This window comes from Bombina bombina, chromosome 2 (genome assembly GCF_027579735.1).
Source record: "Bombina bombina isolate aBomBom1 chromosome 2, aBomBom1.pri, whole genome shotgun sequence".
NCBI lineage: Eukaryota > Metazoa > Chordata > Amphibia > Anura > Bombinatoridae > Bombina > Bombina bombina.
The window spans coordinates 401,236,279-401,255,549 of record NC_069500.1 but is presented as its reverse complement, the minus strand read 5'-3'; the positions used below and the strand labels follow the sequence as shown (position 1 = coordinate 401,255,549).

General features: G+C 38.0%; 1 protein-coding gene across 1 annotated transcript in view; it reads left to right on the top strand.

The window, feature by feature from the left end:
• Window positions 1–19,271, top strand: part of GALNT9 (polypeptide N-acetylgalactosaminyltransferase 9) — a 669,089-nt gene that overhangs the window by 69,804 nt on the left and 580,014 nt on the right. The window contains exon 2 of the mRNA XM_053701876.1: window positions 8,470–8,650. Coding sequence (XP_053557851.1) covers window positions 8,470–8,650 — 181 coding nt within the window. The remainder of the gene's footprint in view (window positions 1–8,469; window positions 8,651–19,271) is intronic.

Genomic DNA, 19,271 nt, shown 5'->3' with positions numbered 1-19,271 from the left:
AAAGTAAATTAGTGCTTATGCTGGCATATAAAGAACAACATTTTAGGAGTATATTTGCCCCTCTCTTGTTCTGCTTTCTGGACACCTGTGTCATGTAAAACCTTACATCAGGAAGCAAGTTGTGTTATCCTAGCAAGACCATTATTTTAAATGTGCAGCATCTCAAAATGTGCCTCCTTTACCTATTATAAGTTCCTCCTTTGCCTAATAAAAAGGAGCTTAGCTAATTTGGAGTTGTTTGCCAATGATCTCCTCTCTTGAAATCCTATACAAACTTGGTAAATGTAGATCAATGACCAGCTATGATTTTCATTGAGTCTTCTTAAAATGCTGTTGCTGTATTTGTGTTGTTTAAGCGAAGAGTAATAGCAATGATTTAACTTGCCTGCTTTTGAGCAATAATTGGAAGGCAGATGCAGATTCAGGTGTGTGAACATGCTGTGCACAGAATGAAAGGATAGCTGCTGGATGTGTAACCGCTGGTAACTGTCTTTTAGCTGATAAAGGCAATCAGGTGCTTTATAATACAGGGCCAGAGCAGTGTGTAAGAAGAATTAGCTACAGATAAACAAAACAGAGAACTGCATTATCTTTTGTTTAGGGAAAAACCTACAACCTCAAAACCTGTATTAGAAGAGTGTCACATAGGGTCTACAGAGCCACATTGCAATCCTCACCAGAATTGTATCTGCCCTACCCTACCCCGCTCAGTATTTCACTATTTGCATCGCAACAAGTGTTGTAGAGGGCTTGAAATTTCCAGTATCCACTAGTAAAAAAATTGCAGCAGACAAGTAAAAAAATTCACTTTTTCCTATCTTTAACATTGAGTGGACAAGTAATTTCTTCACTCTGGGCTAGTAACATTTAACACATGACTAGCAACTTATGATATTATTCCACACACAAAAAAGGCATTTTGCTTTTTCCTGTAGTTAACATTGAGTTGGATACTCACTTCTTTCTGGCAATCAACACTTGAGTTTGAGGCTGGATAGATTTGTAAAAATTAAGAAGTAAATGTGACCCTGTCAATTAGCCATTAAACTCTCTGGCTTGACCATTGTGCATCATGAAGAGTTGGACACAGCCAGGGCAGATGTTTGTAATATCAATTTGTGAGAAAATGTAAATGCATGAGTTACTATCTAACTAATTTGTGGACAAACCTGAGTACTGCCAGCGCTAGATATAAAGCAGCATCGCCAACCATCATGCATTTTGTGCGATTTTATTTGCTTTTGCAGTTCATCCCCACTGTCCCACTGCCCCACTTGTAGCATATCTGAATTTTGACAACAGGTAAGAAACTAGATAACTAGGGCCACATGTTTATATATTTGTATTACTGCTATACCATTTACAAGTTAATAAGTATAATGTATGCTGAGATTTCAGTTAGTTAAATTACAAGTGTACATATCTCTTGTTTTTTATAGCTAAATTGTTACAGGATTGAGGCAGTTTGATAAGGCATAATGAGTAGCGAAAGCAACAAAAATGGCTCAAAAACAAAACATAATTGACTCCAATATTGTTACATAGGTACCAAAACACTATACTTGTGCAGCAAAGAATAATTTGCTTCATACTAATCATTTGTAACGAATATTCTGAAAAATTAGTTTTCCAGAATATTTGTTTGCTGCACTATTTGGTATACATTTATTTTAAAGCGAAACAAATACTGAATATTTGTTAACATCTACATAATTTTCCTTAAAACTAATATAAATGTAACTTTATTACAGGTGGCACAGTGTCACCTGTAGGACTTATAATTACCTATAGCACGCTGGGCAGCTGCGGTAATCCGACACACTTCTTCACAAGGTCCATGGCTTTGCTAATAAGAGGATTAGTTAGATAGGGACCATCTCCTTAAGTACTGGCTCCGGGATCCAGCAACACTTTAAAAGCAAATTTAAATGATAATGAATATATACTAAATGATTTTGTTAATACATATTTGTTATTCTTTAAATTTGGTATTGCATTAGTTCAGATATTTACTTTGTTAATACAAAATTAATATATTTTATTCTTACAAAATTGCATTTGTAACTAAACGAATGTTCATCTCTATAAAAAAAAAATTGTTTAACCTCTGCATAGGGGTTAAACAAAAAGGTAAAGTCACATTTGAGAGCTGCAAAGATTGAAGCTCTCAAGCAGGAAACAGATGGTCAGTTAATCAGGAGTGGAATGTACCAATCAATCATTAGCTGCTTTCTGCTTGGGAGCTGCAAGGCTTGAGGCTGGAGGTGATAAAATATCACTATAGTTTACTCTTCAGGGGTTAAAAGTTACTAACCCAAAAGGAAAATATTTACTAGTACACTGAGAGTTAAAGATAGGAAAAAGTAAATTTTTTTACTTGTCCACTACAATTTCTTAGTTGTCCAGGACTAGTGGAGTAGTGGAAATTTGAAGCCCTACATATAGTACACAGTGGCCTCTAGTTATGAAGCCGTCTACTTACCTGCATTCGCCGGCCCAATATGCTCGCCTAAGCTCGTCTACCATCGCCGCCGCGGACCTGAATACGCTCGCCAAAGTTATCAATAAAGCTGTCAAAAAGCCGTGCACCAAGTACGGGGCAATGAGCAGCGGACTGTGATAGTTATCAATCATCAATCTCGCTGCTCTTCGGCTTTTTTACAGCTTTATTGATACCCCTGTCACTAAGCACTCACACTATACTATACTGTTCTACCCCCTATACCGGCGCCCCCCGCAACTAAATAAAGTTATTAACCCCTAAACCGCCACTTCTAGACCCCACTGCAACTATAATAAATATGTTAACCCCTAAACCGCCACTCCCGGACCCCGCCGCAGCTATAATAAATATGTTAACCCCTAAACCGCCGCTCCTGGACCCCGCCGCCGCCTACATAATACCTATTAACCTCTATCCTGCCCCCCCTATACCGCCGCCACCTATAATACATTTATTAACCCCTATCCTGGCTCCCCTATACCGCCGCCACCTATAATACATTTATTAACCCCTATCCTGCCCCCCCTACACTGCCGCCACTATAATAAAATTATTATCCCCTAAACCTAAGTCTAACACTAACCGTAACACCCCCTAACTTAAATATTAATTAAATAAATCTAAATATTATTACTCTTATTAAATAAATTAATCATATTTAAAACTAAATACTTACCTGTAAAATAAACCATAAGATAGCTACAATGTAATTAATAATTAAATTGTAGCTATTTTAGGATTTAATTTTATTTTACAGGTAACTTTGTATTTATTTTAACTAGGTATAATAGTTATTAAATAGTTATTAACTATTTAATAACTACCTAGCTAAAAGAAATACAAAATTACCTGTAAAATAAAACCTAACCTAAGTTACAATTAAACCTAACACTACACTATCATTAAATTAATTAAATAAATTAACTACAATTACCTACAATTAAATAAACTAAACTAAATTGCAAAAAAAAACCCCACTAAATTACAGAAAAAAAAATATTACAAGAATTTTAAACTAATTACACCTATTCTAAGCCCCCTAATAAAATAATAAAAAAAAAAACCCTATTCTACATTACAAAGTAATCAGCTCTTTTACCAGCCCTTAAAAGGGCTTTTTGTGGGGCATTGCCCAAAAGTAATCAGCTCTTTTACCTGTAAAAAAAAATACATCCCCCCCAACATTAAAACCCACCACCCACATCCCACATACCCCTACTCTAACCCACCCAACCCCCCTTAAATAAACCTAACACTACCCCCCTGATGATCTCCCTACTCTGAGTCGTCTTCACCCAGCCGGGCCGAAGTCTTCATTCGAAGGGACCGAAGAACACATCCAGACCGGCAGAAGTCTTCATCCTATCCGGGCAGAAGAGGACATCCGGACCAGCAGACATCTTCATCCAAGCGGCATCTTCTATCTTCATCCATCCGATGAGGAGCGGCTCCATCTTCAAGACCTCCGGTGCGGAGCATCGTTCCTGGCCGACGGACTAACGACGAATGCCTGGTCCTTTAAATGACGTCATCCAAGATGGCGTCCCTCGAATTCCGATTGGCTGATAGGATCCTATCAGCCAATCGGAATTAAGGTAGGAAAAATCTGATTGGCTGATGCAATCAGCCAATCAGATTGAAGTTCAATCCGATTGGCTGATCCAATTATTATATTATTATTTTTCTGTAATTTAGTGTTTGTTTTTTTTGTATTTTAGTTTAGTTTATTTAATTGTATTTAATTGTAGGTAATTGTAGTTAATTTATTTTATTAATTTAATGATAGTGTAGTGTTAGGTTTAATTGTAACTTAGGTTAGGTTTTATTTTACAGGTAATTTTGTATTTCTTTAGCTAGGTAGTTATGCCTGGTCCTTTAAATGATGTCATCCAAGATGGCGTCCCTCGAATTCCGATTGGCTGATAGGATCCTATCAGCCAATCGGAATTAAGGTAGGAAAAATTTGATTGGCTGATGCAATCAGCCAATCAGATTGAAGTTCAATCCAATTGGCTGATCCAATTATTATATTATTATTTTTCTGTAATTTAGTGGGGGGGTTTTTGTAGTTTAGTTTATTTAATTGTATTTAATTGTAGTTAATTGTAGTTAATTTATTTTATTAATTTAATGATAGTGTAGTGTTAGGTTTAATTGTAACTTAGGTTAGGTTTAATTTTACAGGTAATTTTGTATTTCTTTTAGCTAGGTAGTTATTAAATAGTTAATAACTATTTAATAACTATTGTACCTAGTTAAAATAAATACAAAGTTACCTGTAAAATAAAAATAAATCCTAAAATAGCTGCAATGTAATTATTAATTGCATTGTAGCTATCTTATGGTTTATTTTACAGGTAAGTATTTAGTTTTAAATAGGATTAATTTATTTAATAAGGGTACTATTATTTAGATTTATGTAATTAATATTTAAGTTAGGGGGTGTTAGGGTTAGTGTTAGACTTAGGTTTAGGGGTTAATAATTTTATTATAGTGGCGGCGGTGTAGGGGGGCAGTATAGGGGTTAATAAATTTATTATAGTGGCGGCGGTATAGGGGGGGCAGGATAGGGGTTAATAGGTATTATGTAGGTGGCGGCGGGGTCTGGGAGCGGCGGTTTAGGGGTTAAACAATTTATTTAGTTGTGGTGGGGTCCCGGATCCGCAGGATAGGGGCTAATAAGTGTATGTAGGTGGCGGCGGTATAGGGGGTGGCAGATTAGGGGTTAATATGTATAATGTAGGTGGCGGCAGGGTCAGGGAGCGGCGGTTTAGGGGTTAACATGTTTATTATAGTTGCGGCAGGGTCCGGGAACAGCGGTTTAGGGGGTAATAACTTTATTTAGTTGCGACGGTGTAGGGGGGCAGATTAGGGGTGTTTAGACTTGGGGTACATGTTAGGGTGTTAGGTGCAGACATCTCCCATAGGAATCAATGGGATATCGGGCAGCAGCGAACATGAGCTTTCGCTATGGTCAGACTCCCATTGATTCCTATGGGATCCGCCGCCTCCAGGGCGGCGGATTGAAATCCAGGTACGCTGGCCCGGAATAGTGGCGAGCGTACCTGGTAGTAGTTTGATAACTACCAAAAGTAGTCAGAAATTGCCGAACTTGCGTTCGGAACATCTGTAATGACGTAACCATCGATCTGTGTCGGACTGAGTTTGGCGGATCGAAGCTTACGTCACTAAATTCTACTTTTGCCGGGCAGTAGGGGTTGATAACTAAGGCGAATCAGCCTCGCCACAAATACGCTGTGGAATTCCAGCGTATTTGCGGTTGACGGCTTGATAACTAGAGGCCAGTATATATAGATATAGATATAGATAGATATAGATATAGATATAGATATTGATAGATATAGATAGATAGATAGATAGATAGATAGATAGATAGATATAAATATCTCTTGAACCAAACATACATTTTTAACACCACTAATTTTTTTAATTGGTTTTGAAAACAGAACAATTCTTTATAAAGTTACCCTGTTGCCTGTCTGTTAGAATATTCACACACACACACATTCTTTTCTTCTGGTTCTGCCACATTGGAGATAAAACTTTGAACATTGTGAATTTGCTGCCATATTCTATTAGCTTAATAAGCCCATGTGAAACCTTTGATAGGCAGAGCAACCTTTCATAATAAAAGAAATCTATATTTCACATTTCTGTCTCTCTACGGGAGCAACGTTCTAGCTTCTTAGAACCTTGTTGTTGTAAAGAGATATATCAGCAAATTGGAAGAATGCAGCTGCAATGGCTTGAATGACATACTGACAGGCTGTGCATTCTCTTTAATTTGACACATTCCATTTTTTTAACTACATGATTCTTTTCATTATGGGTTTAAAGGAAATATTGACCATGTATTATAGATAATAATATGTGTGGGGAAAATCACAGTTGTAGGTTATTAATCACTGTAGGATTCCTTTCAGATGCCATTTTATCTAGTATGTATGTATTCCCTTTCCATTTTATTCACATTATCAATTTAGGAATAATACACTCTTTAACTTTTAGGAAATGCATATTTTTTTATAATTTAAAAAAGTGCATGTATGTAATATATGTTGTAAATTATTTATTTTATTGATACATTTAAACTCCTTGGTAACTAGGTAATTACAACTACAAAGGTAAAGTAGCTCTTCAGAACCAGACATAAGCAAGACACGGCCAATATTTGGCTATCTACAGTATCTCACAAAAGTGAGTACCACCTCTCACATTCTTGTAAATATTTTATTATATATTTTCATGTGACAACACTGAAGAAATGACACTTTGCTACAATGTAAAGTAGTGAGTTTACAGCCTGTATAACAGAGTAAATTTGCTGTCCCCTCAAAATAACTCAACACACAGCCATTAATGGCTAAACCGTTGGCAACAAAAGTGACTAAACTCCTAAGTGGAAATGTCCAAATTGGGCCCAAAGTGTCAATACATGGAGTTCACCAGAGCTTCACAGGTTTCCACTAGAGTCCTCTTCCACTCCTCCATGACCACATCATGGAGATGGTGGATGTTAGAGACCTTGCGCTCCCCCACCTTCCATTTGAGGATGCCACACAGATGCTCAATAGGGTTTAGGTCTGGAGACATGCTTGGCCAGTCCATCACCTTTACCCTCAGATTCTTTAGCAAGGCAGTGGTCGTCTTGGAGTTGTGTTTGGGGTCATTATCATGTTGGAATACTGCCCTACGGCCCAGTCTCCGAAGGGAGGGGATCGTGCTCTGCTTCAGTATGTCACAGTACATGTTGGCATTCATGTTGCCCTCAATGAACTGTAGCTCCCCATTGCCGTTAACACTCATGCAGGCCCAGACCATGACACTCTCACCACCATGCTTGACTGTAGGCAAGACAGACTTGTCTTTGTACTCCTCACCTGGTTGCCGTGACACACGCTTGACACCATCTGAAGCAAATACATTTATCTTGGTCTCATCAAACCACAGGACATGGTTCCTTAGTCTTCTTGTCTTCAGCAAACTGTTTGCGAGCTTTCTTGTGCATCATAAGAGGCTTCCTTCTGGGACGACAGCTATGCAGACTAATTTGATGCAGTGTGCAGAGAATGGACTGAGCACTGATAGGCTGACCCCCCCCCCACCCCTTCAACCTCTGCAGAAATGCTGGCAACACTCATATGTCTATTTCCCAATACCTCTGGATATGACGCTGAGCATGTGCACTCAACTTCTTTAGTCGACCATGGCGAGGCCTCTTCTGAGTGGAACCTGTCCTGTGAAACCGCTGTATGGTCTTGCCCACCATGCTGCAGTTCAGTTTCAGGGTCTTGGCAATCTTATAGCCTAGGCCTTCTTTATGTAGAGCAACAATTCTTTTTTCAGATTCTTAGAGAGTTCTTTGCCATGAGGTGTCGATGTGTCATGTTGAACTTCCAGTGACCAGTATAAGAGAGTCAGAGCAATAACACCAAATTTAACACACCTGCTGCCCATTCACACCTGAGACCTGGACATTTCCACTTAGGGGTGTGTGTTTAGTTATTTTGAGTGGACAGCAAATTTACACTGTTTTACAGGCTGTACACTCACTACTTTACATTGTAGCAAAGTGTCATTTCTTCAGTGTTGTCACATGAAAAGATATAATAAAATATTTACAAAAATGTGAGGGGTGTATTCACTTTTGTGAGATACTGTACATATTCTGCTTATGATTGGCCTGCTGATCTTGTCCTGCTTAGAAGTTGCAATGCACCATGGTTCTTGACCAGAACAAGCATTATTATTATTATTATTATTAGTCAACAGATTCTGCAGTGCTATATTAAACATTGAGTTACCTAGGAACATTAATGCAATGATAACATTTTCTTAAGAATCAGATAATTTTGTTAGTACATTAACATGCCCCTTTAAATTTGTAAATAAATCTGTCATTTAAACCTTGTGTATTTTTGTAACTGTGTTAATTTCCCTTCTAGGCTTAGCTAAGCCAATGGGGCTTGTGGAAGGACCAGGGGGACTAGGACAAGGTGGGATGGCTGCCACCTTGAGGGATGACAGCCATGAATCTGAGACCAAATATGAGGAATATGGTTATAATGCCCAGCTCAGTGACCGCATCTCTTTGGACAGATCAATTCCTGATTACCGGCCAAAGAAGTAAGTTACAGGAATATAACTTTTAATGGTGCAGCTTTCCTAGTACAAAATATTTTTTCCCCCCTCAACATAGTTTGCTTAATAGAACATTAAATGTGCAATGATATTAAAAATTAGTGTTTGCAAATGACTTTACCTTCCTAATGAGTAAGGACCACTTTATTTAAATGTAAAAATGTATTAAACATATTCATGAAATTTGATGAATTTGACATTTTCTTGTTGTTTCATTTGGATTTGGAACATACATACAATAATTAGATATATCAGAACTCCAAATCCAGTTGGTTCAAACGACCTAGAACCAATCAGATACAAACACACATATCTAATTAGGATTAAGTGCACTCTTTTCAGTTTCAGATTATTTTATTTACATATTTGAACTTCTTTCAAATAGTACCAGGTTTCCATTTAAATATTTTGTGCAGTGCCTGCAGGTGATCTTTCCGTGTATGTGTAAGTTAACTTTGGGTTAACGCTTCCATCCGACATTGGGTTTCTTGAAAAGTGCACATTAATAAGTGTGTTGATAGGGTAACCTGACCTAACACTATAAAAGTTACGTTTAATGCCTGTACTCCTTACCCGTGATTGCCTCTAGAGAGAAAGACACAGGAGTTATGTAGATCCCAAAACAAAGATACAAGATATGAAAACATGTTTTATTAAAGGGACATTGTACATTAGATTTTTCTTTGCATAAATGTTTTGTAGATAATCCATTTAAATAGCCCATATGGGAGTGTTTTTGTAAAAATATTTAGTTTTGCTTATTTTTTTAAACATTGTGCTGATTGTCAGACTCCTAACCAAGCCCCAACGTTTTAGAAGTATACTGATGTCTACAGATTCCTGCGGCTCCTGTTTATATAATCTGTCTTTTTATATGCAGGGAAGGGTAAAGGGGGGAAATAGGGTCTTCTGGCCCTGTTTTCCCAGCCCCTTTCACTAAGTGTCTCAGCCTAACCTCATCAACAGTGCTAAACTGGGAGCTTCTAAGTACATTTTGTAAACGGTTTTATACTGTATTTTTATATCAGTATCTGTACATATTATTATTTATAGTAGTGTCTATTAAATGCAGTTATATAAAACATTTGTGTATACTCTCCCTTTTTAATGTGAATGGTCAGGTTCTGTTATCTTGTGCCAGAAAGCAAATGTTACTGAGACAGTTGCCCAAACTGCTCTTGATGGTTTTTCTCTACTTAAGAAAAGCTGTAAAACTACTTGTGCAAACTCTGATTAGCTCAACCTGGCAGCCAAGCACATAATATGCAAGAAAGGAGTAGTGGATTGTAAGATGTTTCTTTCTAGAATTGTTTCTAATGGCAGAAGTCTGTGGCCCCTTATGAAAAACAACAGCCCTGGTAGGACTATATTCAGATGACCTGTTAAATAAACTGTCTTTCATTCTATGGCTGAAAAAATTGAGTTAAAAATACTTCTGCCGCATCCAGTATTTCAGTATGACAAAGAATAAAACCACAGAGGAATTTCTTTTGATCAATGATTCTAAATATTTTAGTGAATCAAATATTCAGTCCTACCTAATGGGGTTTGCTAACAATTTAAACAGCCCTTAGAATAATTTTTATATATCAACACATTGCAAAATATCAGCATACAAAATAAATATTTCAAAGCATTTAAATCTGTAAAATGTTGCATTGTTTTGCAGGCCAAATATGAACCATTCACTGTGTAAGTACTTATGAGGTTAAGGGTATTTGTGGGGGTAGTAGAAAAGTTAAAATTTTCAAATTACAGGAAACGTAGACAGAATACTACTACTAGTAATAATAATAATACTAATAATACCGCTACTTCTATTACAACTACTACTTATAGTAATAATAATACTAATAATACTTCTACTACTAATAATAATAATAAGTAATGCTAGTGGATTGTAAAGTATTTTTCACTATGTGTAATTAAACATTTTACAAGGAATTAAACTGGTGTTAATGTTCTTTAAACCATTTACCTGACAGTGTTAAAAATTACGGCTACATTTAGAGTTTGGCGTTAGCCGTCAAAACCAGAGTTAGAGGCTCCTAACGCTGGTTTTGGGCTACCGCTGGTATTTAGAGTCAGTCAGGAAAGGATCTAATGCTCACTTTGCAGCCGCGACTTTTCCATACCGCAGATCCCCTTACGTCAATTGCGTATCCTATCTTTTCAATGGGATCTTTCTAACGCCGGTATTTAGAGTCGTGGCTGAAGTGTGCGTTAGAAATCTATCGACAAAACTCCAGCCGCAGAAAAAAGTCAGTAGTTAAGACCTTTCTGGGCTAACGCCGGTTTATAAAGCTCTTAACTACTGTGCTCTAAAGTACACTAACACCCATAAACTACCTAAGTACCCCTAAACCGAGGTCCCCCCACATCGCCGCCACTCTATTAAAAATTTTTAACCCCTAATCTGCCGACCACACACCGCCGCCACCTACGTTATCCCTATGTACCCCTAATCTGCTGCCCCTAACACCGCCGACCCCTATATTATATTTATTAACCCCTAATCTGCCGCCCCCAACGTCGCCTCCACCTACCTACAATAATTAACCCCTAATCTGCGGACCGGATCTCACCGCTACTCTAATAAATGTATTACCCCTAAAGCTAAGTCTAACCCTAACACTAACACCCCCCTAAGTTAAATATAATTTAAATCTAACGAAATAAATTAACTCTTATTAAATAAATGAATCCTATTTAAAGCTAAATACTTACCTGTAAAATAAACCCATATATAGCTACAATATAAATTATAATTATATTGTAGCTATTTTAGGATTAAAATTTATTTTACAGGTAACTTTGTATTTATTTTAACCAGGTACAATAGCTATTAAATAGTCAATATCTATTTAATAGCTACCTAGTTAAAATAATTACAAAATTACCTGTAAAATAAATCCTAACCTAAGTTACAATTAAACCTAACACTACACTAGCAATAAATTAATTAAATAAAATACCTACAATTATCTACAATTAAACCTAACACTACACTATCAATAAATTAATTAAATAAAATACCTACAATTAAATACAATTAAATAAACTAACTAAAGTACAAAAAATAAAAAAGAACTAAGTTACAAAAAATAAAAAAATATTTACAAACATTAGAAAAATATTACAACAATTTTAAACTAATTACACCTACTCTAAGCCCCCTAATAAAATAACAAAGACCCCCAAAATAAAAAAATGCCCTACCCTATTCTAAAATTAAAATAGAAAAGCTCTTTTACCTTACCAGCCCTTAAAAGGGCCATTTGCGGGGCATGCCCCAAAGAATTTAGCTCTTTTGCCTGGAAAAAAAACATAAAATACCCCCCCCCCCCCAACATTACAACCCACCACCCACATACCCCTAATCTAACCCAAACCCCGCTTAAATAAACCTAACACTAAGCCCCTGAAGATCTTCCTACCTTATCTTCACCACACCGGGTATCAGCGATCCGTCCAGGCTCCGATGTCTTGATCCAAGCCCAAGCAGGGGGCTGAAGACATCCATCCTCCGGCTGAAGGCTTGATCCAAGCGGGCAGAAGAGGACATACGGACCGGCAAACTTCTTCATCCAAGCTGCATCTTCTATGTTCTTCCATCCGATGACGACCAGTTGATCTTCAAGACCTCCAGCGCGGATCCATCCATCTTCACCGACGACTTCCCGATGAATGACGGTTCCTTTAAGGGACGTCATCCAAGATGGCGTCCCTCGAATTCCGATTGGCTGATAGGATTCTATCAGCCAATCAGAATTAAGGTAGGAAAATTCTGATTGGCTGATGGAATCAGCCAATCAGATTCAAGTTCAATCCGATTGGCTGATCCAATCAGCCAATCAGATTGAGATCGCATTCTATTGGCTGTTCCGATCAGCCAATAGAATGCGAGCTCAATCTGATTGGCTGATCGGATCAGCCAATCGGATTGAACTTGAATCTGATTGGCTGATTCCATCAGCCAATCAGAATTTTCCTACCTTAATTCCGATTGGCTGATAGAATCCTATCAGCCAATCGGAATTCGAGGGACGCCATCTTGGATGACGTCCCTTAAAGGAACCGTCATTCGTCGGGAAGTCGTCGGTGAAGATGGATGTTCCGCGTCGGCGGGATGAACTACATGGATCCGGAAGAAAGAAGATTGAAGATGCCGCTTGATAGAAGACTTCAGTCGGATCATGGACCTCTTCAGCTCCCGCTTGGATGAAGACTTCAGCCGGATCATGGACATCTTCAGCCCCCCACTTGGGCTTGGATCAAAACATTGGAGCCTGGACGGATCGCTGATACCCGGTGTGGTGAAGATAAGGTAGGGAGATCTTCAGGGGCTTAGTGTTAGGTTTATTTAAGGGGGGTTTGGGTTAGATTAGGGGTATGTGGGTAGTGGGTTGTAATGTTGGGGGGGATATTGCATTTTTTTTTTTTACAGGCAAAAGAGCTGAATTCTTTGGGGCATGCCCCGCAAAGGGCCCTTTTCAGGGCTGGTAAGGTAAAAGAGCTTTTCTATTTTAATTTTAGAATAGGGTAGGGCATTTTTTTATTTTGGGGGTCTTTGTTATTTTATTAGGGGGCTTAGAGTAGGTGTAATTAGTTTAAAATTGTTGTAATATTTTTCTAATGTGTGTAAATATTTTTTTATTTTTTGTAACTTAGTTCTTTTTTATTTTTTGTACTTTAGTTAGTTTATTTCATTGTATTTATTTGTAGGTATTGTATTTAATTAATTTATTGATAGTGTAGTGTTAGGTTTAATTGTAGATAATTGTAGGTAGTTTATTTAATTTATTTATTGATAGTGTAGTGTTAGGTTTAATTGTAACTTAGGTTAGGATTTATTTTACAGTTAATTTTGTAATTATTTTAACTAGGTAGCTATTAAATAGTTATTAACTATTTAATAGCTATTGTACCTGGTTAAAATAAATACAAAGTTGCCTGTAAAATAAATATTAATCCTAAAATAGCTACAATATAATTATAATTTATATTGTAGCTATATTAGGATTTATTTTACAGGTAAGTATTTAGCTTTAAATAGGAATAATTTATTTAATAAGAGTTAATTTATTTCGTTAGATTTAAATTATATTTAACTTAGGGGGGTGTTAGTGTTAGGGTTAGACTTAGCTTTAGAGGTTAATACATTTATTATAGTAGCGGTGAGGTCCGGTCGGCAGATTAGGGGTTAATAAGTGTAGGTAGGTGGCGGCGACGTTGGGGGCGGCAGATTAGGGGTTAATAAATAAAATATAGGGGTCGGCGGTGTTAGGGGCAGCAGATTAGGGGTACATAGGGATAACGTAGGTTGCGGCGGTGTATGGAGCGGCAGATTAGGGGTTAAAAAAAATATGCAGGTGTCAGCGATAGCGGGGGCAGCAGATTAGGGGTTAATAACTGTAATGTTAGGGGTGTTTAGACTCGGGGTACATGTTAGAGTGTTAGGTGCAGACATAGGAAGTGTTTCCCCATAGGAAATAATGGGGCTGCGTTAGGAGCTGAACGCTGCTTTTTTGCAGGTGTTAGGTTTTTTTCAGCTCAAACAGCCCCATTGTTTCCTATGGGGGAATCGTGCACAAGCACGTTTTTGAAGCTGGCCGCGTCCGTAAGCACCGCTGGTATCGAGAGTTGCAGTGGCGATAAATTATGCTCTACACTCCCTTTTTGGAGCCTAACGCACTGAAAACCCAGCCATTCTGTGAACTCTAAATACCAGCGGTATTTAAAAGGTGCGGGGACAGAAAAGCTTGCGTTAGCTACGCGGGTCGTTACCGACAAAACTCTAAATCTAGCCGTTAGTGTTTATAATCCTCAAAATTGGGTTTACTTTTGCAAGGCAATGTGTCTTGTGACATTATGCCATTTTACCCTCAAAATTACATGATTCAAATATATACACATACATTTATAAATAAAAAAGAATTGGTATTTTTAGTGTGTCCTTATATTTGGGGTGATACAATCAGATCATATTCTTACAATAATACTAATCTTACATATTACAAGTAGCAGGCATATTACAGTTTCTCCTTTAAACCTATTTATACCATAGTGTGCAGACTATACATCTATCTCGTTTTGTGCTGTAAAAGCAACCTATCTAGATTTCTACCTCTTCTTTTAATCACCAAATGCTCAATACCTATCATTTTCAGACATGAATTACGAGAGTTAAGTGTGCAGGTGATCCACTCTTTCTGGATAAGTGAAGAAGATTTTTTTTTGTGTATGGCAGCAATAGGTGCATTTGCCGCATAGACAGCACCCTTGCCTGTCTCAATTCCAACCAATTTTTTACAGGTTAGCAGTGTTCAAACTCAGAATGTACTAGTTTGTCTTTTAAGCTGGGGGCTCATCTAGCTGTTATTTTGGGGACCTCTGATTCAATCCCTTGCAGTGATATATCAGCCAATAAGATGTGCCAATGTCTGTGCATTATGTCTTTATTTTTTCCCCAGTGACTGTAATATTAGGTTATTTGTTTAACTTGATCTTGATTATTTTCTGGTCCTCTTTTCAAACCAAAGGGCAAATCCGGTCTTTTTGTCATATGAGCCCTTACCCACGCTCTTCTAATCTATCTTTTTAAGTACCCTCTTACTTACTTACTTCCAAAATCATCCTCAGTGGAACAGTTCCTCTTCAAGTGTAGGAACTGCCCCACTGGAATGCCTTCCTTTAAACTCTCTGGATGATGGATGGTAGCGTGGAGAAGACTATTAGTAGCCGTCTCATTCCTGTAAATTTTTGTTTGTACAGATCCATATATTTATTTATTTTAAATAGTTTTTTATTGAAGGTTTTGCATGATACAAACAAATTGAAAGATATGGCAAAAATATATTACATTATATATCAATGGTTATTCAAACAACAACATCACAAGAAACATGTAGTAGAACAATTGCCAAGTTATAAATGAAAACCTCCTTTTATGTCATTCATCTATCATATTGAAAGTAGCTGTTATTCCAGGCTATCGTGTCAAAACACATTCTAAGGGAAAATTGTAGCTACTAGAGAGACCCATTTTATTATACGCTACTTAAAGACTGGTAAATCTAGTTAATCTGATTTTCTCTTTCCTTCACCCTCTTTTCAAGTATAGCTAACAAGAAAAAGGAGGAAAGGGGGATGGGGTGGAAGGGTAAGAGGGGGAAGATAATGGGAGAGAAGAGAGAAAAAAGAAAAAAAAAAAAGGGGGAAAAGTATTGCAGCACTTTCAGATACTAATTCAAGCATAATCTATCCACCTACTCCAGATGGCAAAATATAAGTCTAGGTTGTTCAAGGATCTAAATACGTACTTCTCCATGTTTTTAAGATAATCTACTATATCCCTTACTTTCTTTAGTGACGGAGGGGACGATTGTTTCCAATCTCTGGCTATAGCCAATTTTGTAGCAATGAGTATGTACGAAATTAGGGCCCTATCAGGTTCAGAGAAAGTCAAATCGCCCTGATGCAGGAGACCCATGGCCGGATGTAAAGGAATAAGGCAGTCCCAGGTTACGAAGCAACAGCGATACGTTTGTCCAAAGGCCCGAGATTCTGGGGCATTCCCACCAAATGTGGATATGTGTACCAAGATTTCCACAATTCCTCCAAAGAGGGGAGGCAGATCTATAGTACTTATTTGAAGTTACCGGGACAAGATGCCACCTGGTAACTATTTTGTAGTATAACTCCCATAATGTCACACAGTGTAGATATTTTTTGGTTCTCATTATCTCTCTAAACCAGATGTCAGTCTCGATATCTACCCCAACCTTTCCCATGCTCTAAACTGGTTAAGCTTGACTGGTTCTGTTGGGGAGATCAACAGACTATAATGGAATAACAGGGCTCCCTTGTATGGCTTGTTAGTTTTCCATCTCTGTTCCCACTTTGTAAGTTCCCTAACTTTTTGACCAATCAGGCCCCAAGACCTTAGGATGCTTATTAGTCTGAGGTATTCGAAATAGAGTGAGTCAGGCAGAGAGAACTTCTGTCTGGCTTCCTCAAAAGAGATCGCCGTGTTATCCCTAAAGAGGGCTGTAATTGGGAAATCTGCAGTATCTGCCCATGTTCTAATGTGAGTCTGGGAAAGAGAGATTAAAACACTTCAGATACTATACGCTGGTGAAGGATGGGGAGAAATCGTTGCAACATTCTTTTTTAAGTCCCAGAGTTTTAAGGAATCCAAAAGTAGAGGGTGAGTTATTTTCAATGTATGTCTCATATGTATTGGGATCCATGGTAGATCGGAGAGTAAAATACCCCTGGGTAAGAGTGCCTGTTCTATTTCATGCCATCTATGTGTGTTTGGTTGAAAAGTCCAGCCCAGGATATGTGACAGCCTAGCCGCGTCATGGTATGACAAGACACTGGGGGACGCTAAGCCTCCCTTATGAATCGGTTGTTGGATGATTGTAGATGCAATTCTGGATATTCTACCAGCCTTGATGTAGGAGTTGATAAGACTTTTGTACCGGTTCAGAAGAGGCCCAGGGACAGTCAAAGGGATGCATCTGAATAAGTATGTCAGTTTTTGCAACAGGGACATTTTAATGGCCGCTATCCGGCCTGTCCACGAGAATTCTCTGAACTCCCAGCTCTCCAACAGTTTCTTGAATTCTGGCAGGCGCTCTGAATTTTTTTTGGTAATAATTGTGTCTAATTGTGGGCTTAGATAGATGCCCAGGTGTTTGATATAGGTGGAGGACCAGTTGAAGACATATATTTTTTTTTCAAATAGGACATTTCTGGGGCATATTAACATGTAGAGCCTCGGTTTTCGAATAGTTTAATTTATAGAAACTGCAATTTGAGAATTTCTCGATAATCTTGAAAACAGACGGCATCGAGGTTGAGGGTGAAGTCAGTAGAAGAGTTATGTCACCTGCAAAGAGAACTATTTTGTGACAGGACTCTTGAAACTTTATTCCGGATACATCCTTATCTATCCTTATAGCCTGGGTTAAAGGTTCAATAGTCAAAGCGAACAAAAGCGGGGACAAGGGGCATCCCTGTCTTGTGCCGTTCAGAATGTTAAACGACTCTGATTTGAATCCTGGGCCACATACTATAGCATGGGGGTTAGAATAAAGAACCCGAGTGGCTCTTATAAAGTTAGGCGGAAGCCCAAAAATCTTAAGCACCTCCCAGAGATAGGCCCACCTGACCCTGTTGAATGCCTTTTCAGCATCCAGTGACAGGGCCAGGAAAGGGACCCCCCTGTCTTTTGCTTCAAATAGTATGGTGGTAAGTCTACGGGTGTTATCAGGGCCTTCTCTATTAGGGACAAAGCCAACTTGGTCTAGATGTACTATTTTGCCAATTACTCTTGAAAGCCTATTGGCAAGTATTTTAGAAAAGATTTTAGTATTGATGTCAATTAAAGAGATTGGTCTATAATTTTGACATAGTTGAGGGTCCATACCAGGTTTCAAAATTGTTATTATTTCCGCTGCAAGAAATTCCCAAAGACATGTCCCCATAGACATGAAAGTATTGAATGTTTTAGTTAAAATAGGGTAAAGAAAGTCGCCAAAAGTCATATAGAACTTTACCATAAAGCCATCTGGGCCCGGAGCTTTATCGTTTTTCAATTACCCAATTGCCTGCTTCACTTCCTCTATTGAAATAGCAGCATTCAATATATCAGAAGATTCAGCATCTATGTTTGGCAAGCCTAGGCTAACCAGGAAATCCCGAATTTCAAGTATAGAGAGCATTTGGAGCTGACTCTTCTTGTATATTGTATAAGCTGGAATAATATGATTTAAATATCTCACCTATGTCTTTAGGAGCTATGGCTAATCTGTTTTTATACATAATCAAGGAGATAATTCTTTGAGCTTGTCTGCATCTGAGCTTAGCTGCTAACAAGGAATTATCTTTGTTGCTATGATAATAAAATTTTTGTTTAAACTGACTAAGCGTCCTCTGGACTTTATTTAGTTCTAGCGTAAGGAGTTCGGCTTTTATTGTTTCAAGTGTTTTAGCACCCGCTAGAGTATGGTTTCTTTTCTGCTCATTTAATTGATGTCTATATAGACAGGTTAGCTCTGCCAAAGTTCTACCTGATTCTTTTTTAAGAAGGGCAGCTTTTTTTATGAGGAAGCCTCTAATATACGCTTTCAAGGAGGCCCACACTACTTGGACTTCTGTCTGTCCATTGTCATTTATCTGAAGAAACTCTTTTAGTTCAGTTTCTATCTCACTGGATATTGCAGGGCCCGTAGTTAGCCAGTTAGCATATTTCCATTTACCCCTGGGAGCCATCGGAGGAGTTGAGAATAAGACTATGAGCGGATCGTGATCAGACCATGAAATCGTCCCTATCTTAGAATTAGATATCTCATCTAGGGATGGAGCTTCAACAAAGATATAGTCAATTCTAGGGAATGTTTTGTGTGGGTTAGAATAGAATGTATAGTCTTTCTCCGTGGAATGCATGGCGCGCCATACATCATATAGGTTATACTGGGCCATTAAAGAGCGGAATGCAGAGGCTAACGAACATACCTGTCTTTCCGAGCGGAGTGACTTTAAACCTTTTCTATCTACCACTGGGTCCCTGACTAGATTAAAATCGCCTCCAAGGATT